A 16,416-nucleotide genomic window follows, 5' to 3' on the forward strand; every position below is an offset into this window, starting at 1 on the left:
CATCAGTACATTTAAATCACAGGCAAAAAAAATTAAACAATAGAAAGGTGAATTTGTCAAAGTTCTTAACTTAGATGATTTCACGAAAAAGCCCATGCCTTCAGGTTTTACATTTCTATTTCACACACACCTAAAAGTGTGTTTGTTCTTCTATACAATCAGTGTATAAAATCAATTCATATACACTCAATACAGTAAAATAAAGTATTCTATCTACAAACCCTGGTTTTGTCTTGCATGGAAAAAACATTTTCTGTTCCTTCCCCCAACTCCCCCTGCCCAAACAACTGAAGGTCAAACTCCACCTTTTTCAACCCCCTGCTCCATTTTCAGATCTGTGAAGTTCTAAGGAAAGGAAAGGCCAAGAAAAGTCTATACAATAGTCTATACTCTCTTTTTCAGACCTAAATGGACTGTAAACATAGCCCCAGTACGTTTATTATGACAGTTCTGTCCACTAACAGTTGTTTGAACATTGAATGGCAGAGAGGAAACAAGTCTCTCTACTCTCCTGGAAATACAAAAAGCGGAACCGAACGTGACCATACAGGCAGGCTATCATGACTTTGCAATCCTCCCTCATCAAGTATCTCACACTGGTGTCAGAAAACAAGATGCTGAGAAAGCTAAGTCCACTTTGTTGGTGGAACCTTTCTGGTGTTATGCAGTTTCCATCAGTTACATAAAACTAATCACTTGAGTTTTTTGGTTTGGGTCTTTTTGTTTTGTTTTGTTTTGCATTCTAGTGCTAAGGCTCTGACCAGAGATGATAGCCAACTCAAGGAGGCTTTAAAATTTTACCTTGCAAAGAACTTTGGTCCACATAAATGGCAGTAGTTACCTTTACTTTCACAAGGAATTAGGGTTTGGGGTTATCTTAATACATTCTTAATTTTCTTCATTATTGCTATTCTTGACTGCAAAATAGAAATCTGCTTGTAGGTATATACCCATACCTTCATAGGACCATTTGTAATTTGATTTAAGTGTTTTAGAACCAGTGACTTGTGAGTGGCAGTATATCTTTACACTTTAAGTACAGGGAGATATTCAAACAAAATGAACAATGCAACTCTTATAGGCAAGTCCTCTTAGGGGAGCAAAGGGAAATACATAGGCAGTACTTTAGTACAGCCTGACAACATTTCACTAAAATGGAAGGCACATTAAAAGTAAACACCTGAGAGGAATCAGCTAACTGGACTAAGCAACACTTAACTAAAGAATTTTGGGAGATGCATACCATTATTTGACACAAAGACATGGTAAAAGCAAGTCTCTCACACTAGAGTAGCAAACATATAGAATATATTCTAACATAGCAAGACACCATTAGCACTGCACTAAGTGGAAAACATTACATACCATGTTAAAGGGTTTATTCAAACTTTGAGTCAATGAGTGTCTAACAAGAATATTCAGTTACTGAGAAGAAACCCCAAAGCTGATGAAGGCACTGTGATGGGTACCATATGCCTTGAATCTGCGGGTGGATTAATACATGACACAGGCATCCTCTAAAGTTGTCTTCCTTCCCACTGCACAATGGGTGCTGTAACTTTGGTGGTGACAAAGCACATAGAGAAGATAACTTCCATAGTAAAAATGGTGCTAAAATCATTATCTCGACAGAACAATTTCCAGGCTCCTCCATGATCAGCTCGTTTCTATTTGCTGGAAATACTATTTGCTTCTTTCTCAACTGAGAGCGCAAAATTTAAGCCTAAAGGAACTTTCATTTCTGCTGAAAAAAATCGAATAAAAATTACATGCTTTGACATTTCCTAATATTCCTAACAATTTCCTAATACGCATAAATGTTTTTTCAGTAGTGTTTGAAATTCTGGTTAGTGACGAAGATCCAAATTTACTTATGAGAAATTTTTGAAGCTTGAAAAGAGTTAGTCCAAAACTTTTGGGAGGTAAGGAAAAGGTCATATTGGCTACATAGGACAGTTTTTTTAGCAATCTGTATTTGACGTTCATTTTAATGGTATCAATGGGAGTTTTATCATCAACAAAGTAAGCAGATCCAAGTCTACTAAAAATTAGCCAAAATTAAACAGATGGGGGGAAAAAAGTGTTCTCAATAAATGCAAAGATGCATTAAAAAAACAAAAGATAACTGCAAACCAGATGTAGATGCATCCCAAACATAGGTGCACAAAGTTTCCTCTTGGTTTTACAAAACACTGCTGAGCTGAGTGGAGCTTCACAGGATGTCAATCAAGACAAAAAAATTCTTCTGTCATAAAACGAAGAATACAAAGAGAACACCAAATGGAAAAGCAGGGAAAACATCTGTATTAACAAACAATTTCAAGAATCGCAGCAGATTAATTTTACTCATCTGCCAAGAGTTACCTGAAATGTAATGGTGCACTTAAACTGAGAAGCTACCCAACACTACGACTTCTCTTGAAACTGCTACTTGGTGATTCTTCCTGAGATCCCCACCTACTGTACCACGTATTAAATAATGACAGCAAAACAAAAATATTATAGTAGAAGAGATCTTTTAATGATAAGAGAAAACTAATGAAAGCTGCACTGTATCAATATCAGGAAAGTAGTATAGCAGTAAGACCAAATACAGGAAACAAAAATCAAATAGCATTAAAACAAGGCATCATTCTCCTACCACAGCACAACAAAAGACTTATTTTTCTTCTGTTTGGCCAACTTTAAACCAATATATTTCCTATGATTTAACAAAGTTTCTTTGAATTCATTCAAATAAAAATTAAGGTAGAGCCAAGGCCATTGGTTTAAGAAGAACAAAGTATGTAGTCTGAAATAGCAAGATTTGTACTTCAGCAGTTAGATGTCTGACTAAATTTGCACTCAAGACAAACGAAAGCTTGCAAAGCACTAATTTAAGTAAAGGAGAAAACTTACTTCACATTCAGAACTATTGCTTCCAGCTTTTTAATTTCTACTGTCTAACTTCAGCCACATCAGATAACTACACTGAATTAAATCACGATCATCATAAAAACCAGTTTTCTATTATGTTACCTGTCACTAGCACAGTTACTTGTTGCTGTCCAGTCATGCTGAGGGTTGACTAGGATGCCCCAAGAGAGGAACACAGAGGTTGGGGTGAGAGTGCCAACTACCAGCTGCAGAGGCTTTTGAGTCTTGGTCCGACCTACATAAGAAACATAAAATTCCAGTTACAACTTAGTTTCTCTCTCCTGCATTATGTAGGGGAAAGTTTTTGCAGCTGGATAATAAAGTAAATGAAGACGTACTTCTCTTCTAAATTTGAAGGGAAAGGTACAACAGTTCTCCCTCTTTTTCATGGTCACCATTTCTAACGTATGATTTAAAAAAGAGGGCAGAGACAGAGTGTGTAATCTGTTCATTGGCTTCTTGTTGAGGCAAGTGAAACATCTGCAAGGAAGGGAGACTGTTCCTTCTCTGAAGCCAACTGAGCAAGAACACAGGAAAGAAATGCAAAAGTTGGCATAAAGGAAGGGATGATGCAGCTAGCAGGCAGCTGGAGCACAGACTAGGAGACTGCTTTAGAAAGCAGACATCAGACACACAAGCCTCAGAAAGACGATTTTTTTAGGTCCCCTCTGGACTTACACAGCATGTATTTCAACCTAGGAAGAAAGTGGAAGACTTTCAATAAACCATTGATCTAAGGGTTATATTTTTCACTGCTGTGAAACAGATCTGGCTAACTTTCTTTTCATGCCTGTTGAACCCTAATATCTCTTCACTTAACAAGACCAAATGAATGTCTGATTTGTACTTTCAACCAATGCATGCGTGTACATTTAGAAACGTTAACTGTGTGGGTTTTTACTTTCTATTGATGAAGAATATGTTGCCACAAATACCCCACAAGCAAAAAAACCCACTCTCTACCCTTAAGAGGAAGTATGACATGCTTTGAAATACCATGGAACATATGCTACTTCCACAAGGGCAAATGTCTGAATAATATTCTTGTTTTCTGGACCAGTTCCTATACTTCCTCCATTTTTAACGAAAAACCTAAAACAAACAGCTTGATCATTCACTAAACTATCTGGCAAATCTGCTATCTATAGCAAAATCCCTTTCTTGATAATTTTTTGAGGAAACATGGAAAATATGTGAGTTTGAAGGAAAAGAAAAAACAAGCTGTCATACAACTTGAAATCATACTGGTTTTTGGGAAAATCTGCTTTCTATAGCAAAAATCTGGCAAATCTGCTATCTATAGCAAAATCCCTTTCTTGATAATTTTTTGAGGAAACATGGAAAATATGTGAGTGGGAAGGAAAAGAAAAAACAAGCTGTCATACAACTTGAAAACATACTGGTTTTTGGGAGGATCTACATATGATTTTGAATATGACTTTTATTATGCCATTAGTTCCCAGTTAGAGACTGCAATGATTTATACACTGTAAAATTGGGAATTACCTTGGTGCTCATCTATATTATCTATATGAATACAAACCATACAACTCTTCTGTATTAATCACTACAGTGTGTCTTCTAGAAATGTTATCAGTCTTAATTTGTAAATTTTGAATTGCAGCAAATCAGACTCCACCACAATTCTTGGTAATGTGTCCAGTTTAATTATTCTCACTACCAAAAAGACTTGCCATATATCTAGCTAGCATTACACCAACAGCTGTTCTTATACCTTTGACTGCTGGGCTGAAAAGTCAATTATCTGAATCTTGTTCCACAAATCAGTTCCTGCAGACTGTAGGTACAAAAATTCATAATGTCCAAACAGTGCATTGGGCATTTTTTTTGTTTTGTGTTTTTTGATATATGTATGTTGCATCTGAAAGGTAAATCACTTTTCAAAATCTTTCCAGATATACTGTTTCACTGGCCAAGAGCAAGAAGAAATTAATCCCAAGTAGTTACCAGGAAGTAGAAAAAAACTCATATAAAGATCTGAAACTATAAACATATTCATATATACTATCAGTTTATTCTTTGCAACAGTACAGTGATCCTGAGTCATCTCCATATTAAAGGAATTAAAACCTAACAATATTAATGACATGATTAAGGTAATATAGAAAGTCTTTAGAAGAGGCAGGAATCAAATTTAAAATTCTGCTCTGCTATGTATAGTTTAAGCTAGAAACACCCCTCTTTCCTTAACTCTTTGCATCAGCAAACTTAGTAGTAGTACCGATTTGCAGATATACACACACACAAGATACCATTTCCAATGAGAAAGAAAGAGCATTAACATGTCCATGGATGAAGGAATCCTTAGTAGTAGTTTGGGAAGAGTAACTTTTACCTTTTTTGCATGCATTTGTGACCTCTTTAAATATCAGAAATCAGTATTCTACATATCAAATCTCATTTGTAAGAGTTTTTTACAACAACAATCTTTAGGTATTTCTTCATATTTTGAACAACACATGTGTGACTAGTTACTGTCTAGGAAATACTGCCCCATGTATGTAATTTGTGCACCCCAGTCAGAGACCTACAGTTAAAAACACCTTTTCAGAGAAACCCAGTAAAAGATTCTGTCTTCCTTTAATTTACTTTAAGAAAGAGATGCAGTAACGGTAAAATACCTGAACAAGATTTCTTGTTATTTGAAACACGTGCTGGTCTTACCGAAACCAAATACCTTGGCTCTGCATCTGTAAACGAAGAAAGCAGCAATTAGTACAGCCATGCTATTTATTTGAGAAAGGGATTAACCTATAATTCATAAGAAAAAGTCCAATATTCAATGAATACTTGACACATTATCCAATTTTTGTGATTTTTCAGCATGCTTGCTTTAAGCTTTATTCACCAATCATTCAGAAATATCCTAGCCATTAGGACAAAATAATACACCCATTCACAGAAGATTTGGCAATTCTTTTTGACTGAGCCACAACAAATAGGTGAACATGGGCAGGACGTACATGTAACGATTCAATGCAAACATTACTTGGGAAGTGAAGGGGAACAAAAACCCAGATGAAGAGGAAGAGGTGATGGCAACATAAAAAAGTAAAACAGGTAAAGTTATGAGAGGGCAAAGCCTGAAGAGTACAACCAGAGATATCTGGTCTCCTCACAGCATTCTGGCCTGTATCAGAAATAGTGTGGCCAGCAGGAGTAGGGAAGTGATCGTGCCCCTGTGCTCGGCACTGGTGAGGCTGCACCTCGAATACTGTGTTAAATTTTGGGCCCCTCACTACAAGAAGGACATTGAGGTGCTGGAGCATGTCCAGAGAAGAGCAACGAAGCTGGTGAGGGGTCTGGAGAACAAGTCTTGCATGATTTAGTATCAGTCTATTGGGGTATGTTTAGTCTGGAGAAGAAGAGGCTGAAGGGAGACCTTATTGCTCTCTACAACTACCTGAAAGGGGGTTGTGGTGACGTGGGTGTTGGTCTCTTCTCCCAAGTAACTGGTGATAGGACAAGAGGAAATGGCCTCAAGGTGCGTCAGGGGAGGTTTAGATTGGATATTAGGGAAAATGTCTTTACTGAGAGAGTGGTCAAGCATTGGAACAGGCTGCCCAGAGGAGGTGGTAGTCACCATCACTGGAGGTGTTCAAAAAATGTGTAGACGTGGCACTTTGGGACATGGTTTAGTGGGCATGGTGGTGTTGGGTTGATGGTTGGACTTGATGATCTTAAAGGTCTTTTCCAACCTTAATGATTCTGTGATTCTTTTAAAGCACACAAGAACTGCAGCCATTCTAACAGATGCAGAGTCATCACTACCTGGGTGTCCATTGTGAAGCAGCTTGGAAAACTTCTGGAAACACTAGTCTTCATAGGAAATAATGAAATTAAGCAGACCAAGTTTTCCACTAACTCTAACACATTTAAGAGACATTTGATGCAGTTTGGATGACACAAGCACACATGGTAAGAGGCCACAAGTTCAGATATATTCATGTTTCTGGCAGCGAAAGGGAGATAACTTCACCCTGCAGCTTAAAATAATAAATTGTTTTGATTAAAATAATGCTGAGATGGTGATTTTAGTTTGGAGAATTCATCTTCAGAAAGAAGATTTTTCCCTTACTCTTGACAGCATACGTCACAGATTTCTGCCCTTCTTAATTATTTAAAACCAAGCTCTATTCTCATCAAACTGCAACACTAGAAAAGAAGTCATAGGAGCTTCCAAAGAGATATACAGAATTCATCTCACCATATACTGATCAAAACTACTTTAGCTACAGGTTTTTAAAAGAAGCATTATTGTGTGTAAACTTCTTATTCTAGTTTAGATACATTTATCTGAATATGTATCTACAGATGAAAGAGTGACTTTCCTACAGATCTCAGTGTAACAGATACCTTGGGGTCTACCAATTAAACAGAACCACTAAGAAATCATTCCATTTTCTCTTATGTCCAGATTTCTGTAAGGAGAGAGGAAGGAAAACCAGTACTGAATAAATCAAAAGCTTGTTGTGCTACTTAAAAGGCTGTGCCAGTGTGGGGAAAACCACTCTAACTTAACTTCACTTATTCTATGCATTTAAGTCACTGGAAACCAATACTATGGGTGTAATTTAATTATTTAATTATTGTTTTTAAGTGGGCTTCAACTGCACCAAATTTAAACATAACTAAGATGAGCATTGAAAACAGCTGCTCAAAGCAGTGTGGGAAAAAAAAGGGTTAGTTAAAAAGAAAGATCAGTGCCAAATTGCAAATATATCTTCATTTATAAAATATCCTTTTTAATATTTAGGGCAGCACACAGTTCTTCTGGGATCTGTGTAATCGTCTGGACGTTTTCTGTACTGAGACCTAAAACCAGAAATAGGTGACACTTAAATACTTTGTTTTCCCTACACTTTAATCCCAGTTTTCTCCTATGCATTCAAGCCCACTTGTGAGATTGTTGTAACGCTCTCAAAGTATTAAGCAACCTTAACTTCAACAAAATTAGTTTCAAGCATCACCTTGAAAGCTCATGAACTATAAAGTCAGTCTTCAAAATGGCAAAAACGTTATGTTTTCATCAACAAAATGTCCAAAGATTGTGAAAATTATCCAAATAGTTTGAAACAACTAATTTTGCCTTGCTACATCACTGGAAAAATTCATTCTGGTTAAAGTTTGAAATGACATGTGCGGCAGTATAGAAATAGATACTCTGTTAAACAGAATGTGGTAATAAACAAAGACTGTAAATTTCTCCCCACACATCTCAAAGCTACAAACCCTGGTATTTATCAGGAATTGTTAGTTCTAACAGGCGTTTTTGCTCTATAACAAAGTGCTCTCAGCAGGAATATTTTCTGCTGGGTGCTGTTCATTAAGCTTTTTTTGTGGATTTAGCAAATGTTGACTTAATAAAGAACATAACACATCCCCAATCCATAAAAGGAATATACATAATATATTACCTGTATTTATTATATATATATAATATACAATCCATAAAAGGAAGTATTTAGGAAAACACACTAAAGTAGATGTTGAGAGAGCTCTGCTATAGAACAGGCAAATTTTAAAAGTACCACTTGTCTGGTTTAGAAACACTGAATTTAAGACAGTATTATGATCATTATAACTAAAATCAGAATTTGAAGTGATCAAAGGAGTATACACAATACCTGGGATACAACATTAAAATTCAGTTCTGAACTTAACTAAAAATATATCTTAATTTAGAAAGATAATTTGCCATTCCTGAGCAAAATCACCCACACTACCACATAGGTGTTTAGCAGCAGCTATAGTTCAACTTAAATTCATCTGTTTGATGCACAGTATCTAAGCATGCATGGACTGAAAAACACAGACCTTGAAATGCTTCTATTCTGGACAGAGGTACATTCTATAGCCAAGGAAACTGAAACCAATAAAGGAGGACAGCTTGCTCAATCTTGTGTAATGAGCCCTGATTCAGGTTTAGAAATGGGAGCTCGCTGTTAGTCTTCCACTGCAATTTAACATTTCCGTTATTAAGTTCAGAAGGCTACTGAGTTTTCACACCGATTCAGTCCCCTTGCTGAGAAATGTATGTATCAGTCATCATCACAACATGGAAATCATCTGATGCTACTACAACTCAATTCATCTTCAGGGACTTAAAACTTTGCCTCACCCATGTATTAAACTCTATCAAGTTGCAAGAACTATTTATGATCGGCTGTGTTCCTTTATGATGCCTATATATGCATAATTCACTCTAGAGATCCATGTCTGTAAGAAGCAAGAACCTTGGGGAGAGGAGAGTAACCTGGGAGGAGAAAAAGAAAATGCTGTGAAATACTGAAACCTAAATAAAACCATAATTTAGCTTGTGCTATTTCATCTTATTGCTTAAGGAATAAATTAAATTGCTGAAATTAAATTGCAGCAGAAAGGTGACAATCAGACCCATAAAAATATGGAGTTCTGACTGTGTGCCATTATGATTCGTAGAAAATATCAACTATGTACACTGAAGTATATTTAAAAAGAGAAGTGCATTTCTAATGACTTTAAATAAAAGCAAATCAAATCACAGACTATAGACAATCCTGTTTATAGCTGAATATTTCTCATCTTGTATGAACTCTGTTTAGTAATAAAATGATAGTTACATAATTAAGGTTAACATTCAAGTATCTGGACACAGATCCACAAATCCAGCATCTGCCACCAGAAATAATTTCAACATACATCAGTATATAAAGAGAGATGCATATAATACCGATGCAAGACACAGATATCTCTGTCTCTCAGCTTGTAAGGGTTCAGATTCTCATAAATGAAGGATACCTACAGAACAATGCAAACTTTAACTTAAAATTCAGTTTGAAATACATTTGCAAATTTGCTATTAAAACCTTCGTGGTTCCTTGCTGCTTAACGCATTCTTGGAGGGCTGCAACTGCAAGACTAACATAATAAATCCACTTGTTTGAACCTGCTACTGCCTAGCCCCTTTATTAAGGCTGGAATGACAAATGTCATGGCTAAGATCTCCTTTCAGCTGGCACACAACTATTTCTTTATAAACCCCTTGAAGTTACAAATCAGAAAATAAAGTCCAAATAGTGACCACCTTCAATTCTTTAGCCACAAAGTACTACAGAATAATACCCAGATGTACAAGAAAAGTGCTAGTCAACAAATTCATGCCTAATTCTTGGTGTTATAACTCCCCCAACATGGGTTGTTTTGACAATTCAGTTGAGAGGTGCCAATATGACATCATAATTGTTCTTTCAAGTTTAAATATCCACAGCTGAATAAAGCAATGCCACTTTGGACCAAAGCACAACACTCCTGCAGGCATGTACACCTAACCAAATTATTTTTGCAGCAGGAGGGAAGACTAGTCACAGACTTGAGGCACTAGGATTTGTAAAGCAATAGTATTTGTATCTATAGCATTTGATACATACAGTAGACACATGCATATATGTTCAGTCTGTATTCTTACACCCTTTCCTCCCACTTCTCAAAAACATTAGATGAAAGCATTCAGTCATCTTGTTTTAGCTTTTAAACACCAGGGCTACTACAGCTCAATGAACCAATTAGATGAAATACTTTTCTGAACTCCTTCAATTACTCAGTATTTTTTCATCTGGACAGCCTGAAAGACACATACACTACATGTACATACAGGTATGTCTACAATTTACCACAGAAGAAACATTTCAAAGATTGCAAATTGATTGCAATTATGGTGCATTATGTCCTGGTTTCAGTTGGGATAATTTTCTTCACAGAAGCTAGTATGAGACTATGTATTGGATTTGGGATGAGAAAACGTCGATAACACACTGATGTTTCGGGTCGTTGCTCAGCAGTCAAGGACAGTCCAGCTTCTCGTGCTGACCTGCCAGCAAGAAGGCTGGGGGTGCACAGGAAGCTGGGAGGGGGCACAGCCAGGACAGCTGACCCAGGCTGGCCAAAGGGATATTCCATACCGTATGACATCATGCTCGGTATATAAAGCTGGGACAAAGAAGAAGGAGGAAGGGGTGGGAGAACGCTCAGAGTTATGGCGTCTCTCTTCCCAAGAAACCATTACGTGTGATGGAGCCCTGCTTCCCTGGAGATGGCTGAACACCTGCCTGTCAATGGGCAGTGTTGAATGAATTCCTTGGTTTGCTCTGCTTGTGTGAACTTTTTTTTCTTTACCTATTAAATTGTCTTTATCTCAAATCATGAGTTTTCTCACTTTTACTCTTCTGACTCTCTCCCCCATACCACTGTGGGGGAGTGTGCAAACAGCTGTGTGGTGCTTAGTTGCTGGCTGGGGTTAAACCAGGTCACATTATAAAAAAAAAACACAACAATGGTTTGACTAAGATTCTGTGATATTAATGATATAAAACTATTAAAAGAAAGAAAATTCTATTATCCACCTTAACAGCTTCAGGAGACAACCAGAATATAACATAAATATATGCCACTGACACATCAAGCTAATATAGACACTTACTTCCCTATGCCATAAGCTAGCTATCAAATCTGTGGCAGCAGGGAACTAACATGCACCACAAAATACTGGCAAATTCTCCTTATGTTCAAGCACATTATTTTAATTCAGTTCAGGGTTCAGCCAATACAGAAATGCAGTTGGAAGGAAAACAATGTAAGAATGAACTGACTAAGGAACTTTGAATAAATGTTAAGATAAAGTGTTACAGTGCATCACAGACCAGCAGATTCAGAAATCAAAAGAAACTATTTTTCAGCTTCAGGGCACAACTGCCTAATCTGAATTTAAGGACTGCTAAAGACTTACTACGGGATGTTGTTAAGGGCAAAGGCCAAAGGTGGAGAAAGGGAAGGATCAAAGTGTTTTGGTGGTGTAACTAGCATGGGAAAAGATAGAGAAGGGGGACAAAGGGGCTGGTGTGAATGAATCTGCTGCCCATCAGCACGCTTACCTAGCCGAAGGTGCAGCTGCTGACCTCTCCTCAGTCCTCCAATCCACTAGGCTCAGCTAACAGTAGCAATAAGAATCTGGTTTTTGGTAAGTTATTAGGAAGCAACATACTTCTTCATTAATGTTCACATTATTTAGCATCTTGAAACCCATGTGGTTAATACATATGCATATTTCTGGGAATTGATCAGATATAAGAAACTGCACAGCAAGATCTTTTAGCTAAGCACTGCTCTAGCACACATTCCTGAATTACACTTTCTAAAATGTGTTCAGGGTGGTACTAGAACTATGCATGCAAAATATTTAACTACACACGTGCAAAATTCACCCATCACTTACAGTTGTTATAAGGCAGGATTGCCAATACATTCTCCTCTTACACTGTACAATCTGGTTCAGGTAAAGGAAAGGCCAAAACATGGCCCAACTCTGAGCTGGTTTTAGAAATTGAAAAGGAAATTAATTTTGTTCACTCTGTCTGCTAATTCCTGTTCATTTTCCAAAATTTTCCTGTCTCCATGCAATTTTTGAGGTTCCTGCAACAGTATCAACAAATTCAAGGAGGATGACTTGCAACCTTCCCAACCAAGTTAGAAAAAACTAGCATAAATTTCTCAAGGAACTACTCTTTCTTTACGAGTCATGCAGACTGAACAGATTTAGATAAAGGTTTAAGTCAAGCACAGAACTTTTGGATGAGTCTATTCATGTTACTTATTAGTCTAGCTGAATTTACATTTTGGTATCTTTTGATACAGTCTGAATAGCTTCCATGACCAATAACAACGTTGCTTACTGTCATGTAAGCTCATAAAGTACACTCAGCACAAAATACATCTCATATCCTGATAAAGAGGCATACCTCTTTGAATCAAACTTTGATGCTGCCTCATCACTGTCATTTACCCTTCACTGTGATTCAAATTCATCTATCTAGCAACGCATGAAAATTGCTCAAGAGTTTGTTGCCAGCATGAGCTCATTAGAAGTTCAGGAAATCCAGCAGAACCCTTTTGTCATTGTACATGCCCTCTGCAGGCAGTTCCCAATTCATGGATGTTACGCAATTGCTGGCTCAGTTATTATTTTAGTTGCAAAAGAAAGGAAAAACAAATATTTTAAGATAGGAATCACTGCAGTGAGGTGCTGAATATTTTAATGGATGAAATGTAGGCGGATGTCACACTTTCTACAAAGCCATATATCTCTCCTGGTAATTCTAGGAAAGATCATTTCCTTATTAATTTCTTTTAAAATATATGCACATTTACACATATAATTTTATAAATTACTAAATCTGCTCACTTCAAGCTTATTGTTAAACAGGGTCATAAAAGGTGTGTGACCCAGCAGAAAACATGAGAAAACATGACAATATATTTCACATTAATCAACAGTGACAGGGTTGGAAATATGGAAGTCATGAGCCTTAGACAGATAGATAGATATTATTGTGTATATTGTGTCATCCATTAAAAAAATAAGTTAGTCATTGCTTCATACCCCATAGTCCAGTTCCAATCAGGGACAACTATCCCAAACAGAACACTGATGATGTTGCCCCATTAACAAAACTAGGCGTGCAGAGCTAAATCAAGGAAATGTGTGAAAGGCACTTCATTCTGCCATGTAGACGTATACTGTTTGTTAGAAAAGACAAAGGACATTTTAAAAGATTGATGCATTTTAGGGATGGAATCATAACTTATATGCAAATTCTGTATGTTTTCTTACATTGGCCTAGCTACTACATTAATGAATTACTTTTTTTTTCTTTGAGTAGGGTCTAGTTGATTGCATATCTGTACCATTTTCACTTACGAACCTTCACTGAAGAGACAATTTTAATACTAATAGAACAAGATCCACGTTTGCCTAGATACAGAGATTCCATTATCCTAGATCTAGTCACTCTCTCCAGAGATTCTATTCTAAAGTAATATTCCTTAATCCATTGGGAAAAAAAAAAAATCCATTACCTTCTAGTAATTAACAAATACCCTTAAATCTCCATTTCTAATCTTTACATTTCAGCTACCAAACCAATTTAAGGTTGTGATCAAAGTCCCTAAATTGATTGGGACAGGTATTCTCATTTCATGAACCACTAAAACTGACAGGAGAGAAGGAGGCATTAAATTGTATTAGCCTTGGTCTAAATAGGCCACAATGTCTTTTCACATTTAGGAATCACTCCCTTCACATCCTGTTTAGTAAAAGCCACAACCAAGTACTGTTCAGGACAGCCTGTAAAGTTCATCTGCTTTCTGTAAAGTCTGATAAGCAAAGCATGTGAGGACCAAGAAGGAGTTCTCATGTTTTGTACAAACATAGGTGTCCTGATTGTGAAAAATGTGCGGAATCCACTGAAGACCTTTTGCAAAATTTACAGTGGCACTTGAATCACTAGAATATCTAGAACATGGAATAGACAATTTTTTAGTGTGTAGCTTTAAAAACAGATGGTTTTAATATGAAGATGGCATAGTAGGCCAGCTTCATCACACATGAGATGTACTAGGACTACAAAGATAACTCAAGAGTTTTCAGCAATAAGGTCTAGGAGTTTCATATCTTTGGAAAGTATCTTGAGACTATTTTTACTGTCCCTTGTCCTGGTTTCAGTGAGGATAGAGTTAATTTTTTTCATAGAAGCTAGTATGAGACTATGTATTGGATTTGGGATGAGAAAATGTTGGTAACACACTGATGTTTCGGGTCGTTGCTGAGCAGTTAAGAACAGTCCAGCTTCTTGTGCTGACCTGCCAGCAAGAAGGCTGGGGGTGCACAGGAAGCTGGGAGGGGGCACAGCCAGGACAGCTGACCCAGGCTGGCCAAAGGGATATTCCATACCGTATGACATCATGCTCGGTATATAAAGCTGGGACAAAGAAGAAGGAGGAAGGGGTGGGAGAACGCTCAGAGTTATGGCGTCTCTCTTCCCAAGAAACCATTACGTGTGATGGAGCCCTGCTTTCCTGGAGATGGCCGAACACCTGCCTGTCGATGAGAAGTGTTGAACAAATTCCTTGTTTTACTTTGCTTGCGTGCGTGGCTTTTGCTTTGCCTATTAAACTGTCTTTATCTGAGACGATGAGTTTTCTCACTTTTGCTCTTCTGACTCTCTCCCCCATACCACTGTGGGGGAGTGTGCGAGCAGCTGTGTGGTGCTTAGTTGCTGGCTGGGGTTAAACCATGACATCCCTCTACAATACCTTATTTTTTCTAGCATCCACATAAATTGTGTGCTGAGTTGAGTTCTCTGGCTGCCAGAATAAAACCTAACCATTACTCTTGAAACTAAGAACCATCGGGCAATTCCTCCAGTTTATGCCAGTAGTTGGTCCCTGAAACTGCGGGAGGTGCTATCAGTCACCACTGTCTTTTCTTTTTTGCCACACAAGTCACTCTAAAATACAGCCAAATGCACAACTGATGTTTCTTGCTTTAGCTCGTGTTCTCTACACACTTGGAAAGTAGAGTCAAAGCTTCAGTTTAATGTGGTGTTTAATATTAATGAAATAGGAAAAATTATGTACTCTCTGCTTCCAATCTCCACTAAACAAGTCCACAACGCACATAATCTAACCCTAAATCTCTTAAGTAAAAGCAATAGCTCCAATAAATGTATTGGTAATTGCCCTAAATAAATGCTTGCAACTTGAAGTACATATTGCTATTATGTACTCCTGCAATACAGCTATGCAGGTATTACTTATGTCCAATTCACAGTATTCTACAGAAAATCCAGTACACCATTCTTAGTGAACTGATTCGAAAGATACACATGGGATAAATCAGACACAGCTTAAGTGATGGTTATGAACTCAAACACTGCATTGGTGACAGAATTACAGAGAGATCCCAGGAGTACCAACCCACAAAAAGGAAAAAGTCAACCTTTGCCACAGTGACCTAATGAAAATCTCTAATATCTTAATTATTCTGTGTCTAATATCTTATTTATTCTTTTTTATTCTGCAGTTTTCAGCCTGGAGCAGACTCCCAGAATTGCCATAACTGACCACATCAAAAAGACAGCAATTGTTACTTCTATGCTTATGCATCTTTTCTTCCCCCTTGTTTTACACCAAGATCACCGGTATTACAATGATGAGGGTAACCCAGATTCATTTCATGCTTGGAAAGATTAAAGAAAGCAACAGAAAAATCCTCAGAGATTGAGCAGATTTCTTAAAAGGTCAAAGCCTGATAAATCAACGTTTTAATCATTTATCAGACAATTCTAACTAATCCAGTTCTACTGTTTTGCTATCCTGCCCATACTGACATAACCTCAAGTCAAAGAGAGAACCAAATTCCATTCTTCCTCCCTATACCAGGCAACAGGATATAACATTCTTGATGTGGTTTAATCTCTTCCATACAATAGCTCGTGGAATTCCATTCATAACTTCTGACATAGAAGTTATAGATTATTCTATAACATGTAGAACTGGAATAGGTCTTTGCCAGAAAAGGCATAATTTTGATACAAATATTTCTAGCAAAGGGAATCAACCACACAGTTCTCAAAGCTGTTTCATTGCTTCTTGTAGTATTTGTTA

General features: G+C 37.2%; 1 protein-coding gene across 1 annotated transcript in view; it reads right to left on the minus strand.

Moving 5' to 3' along the window:
- ABI3BP (ABI family member 3 binding protein) overlaps window positions 1–16,416 on the minus strand; it is a gene marked incomplete at its 3' end in the record, with an annotated part of 169,208 nt that overhangs the window by 126,950 nt on the left and 25,842 nt on the right. The window contains 2 exon segments of the mRNA XM_081996262.1: window positions 3,019–3,151; window positions 5,559–5,627. Of these exon segments, the coding sequence (XP_081852388.1) occupies window positions 3,019–3,151; window positions 5,559–5,627 (202 nt within the window).

The sequence above is a fragment of the Phaethon aethereus genome (assembly GCF_964289735.1).
Source record: "Phaethon aethereus genome assembly, chromosome: 1".
NCBI lineage: Eukaryota > Metazoa > Chordata > Aves > Phaethontiformes > Phaethontidae > Phaethon > Phaethon aethereus.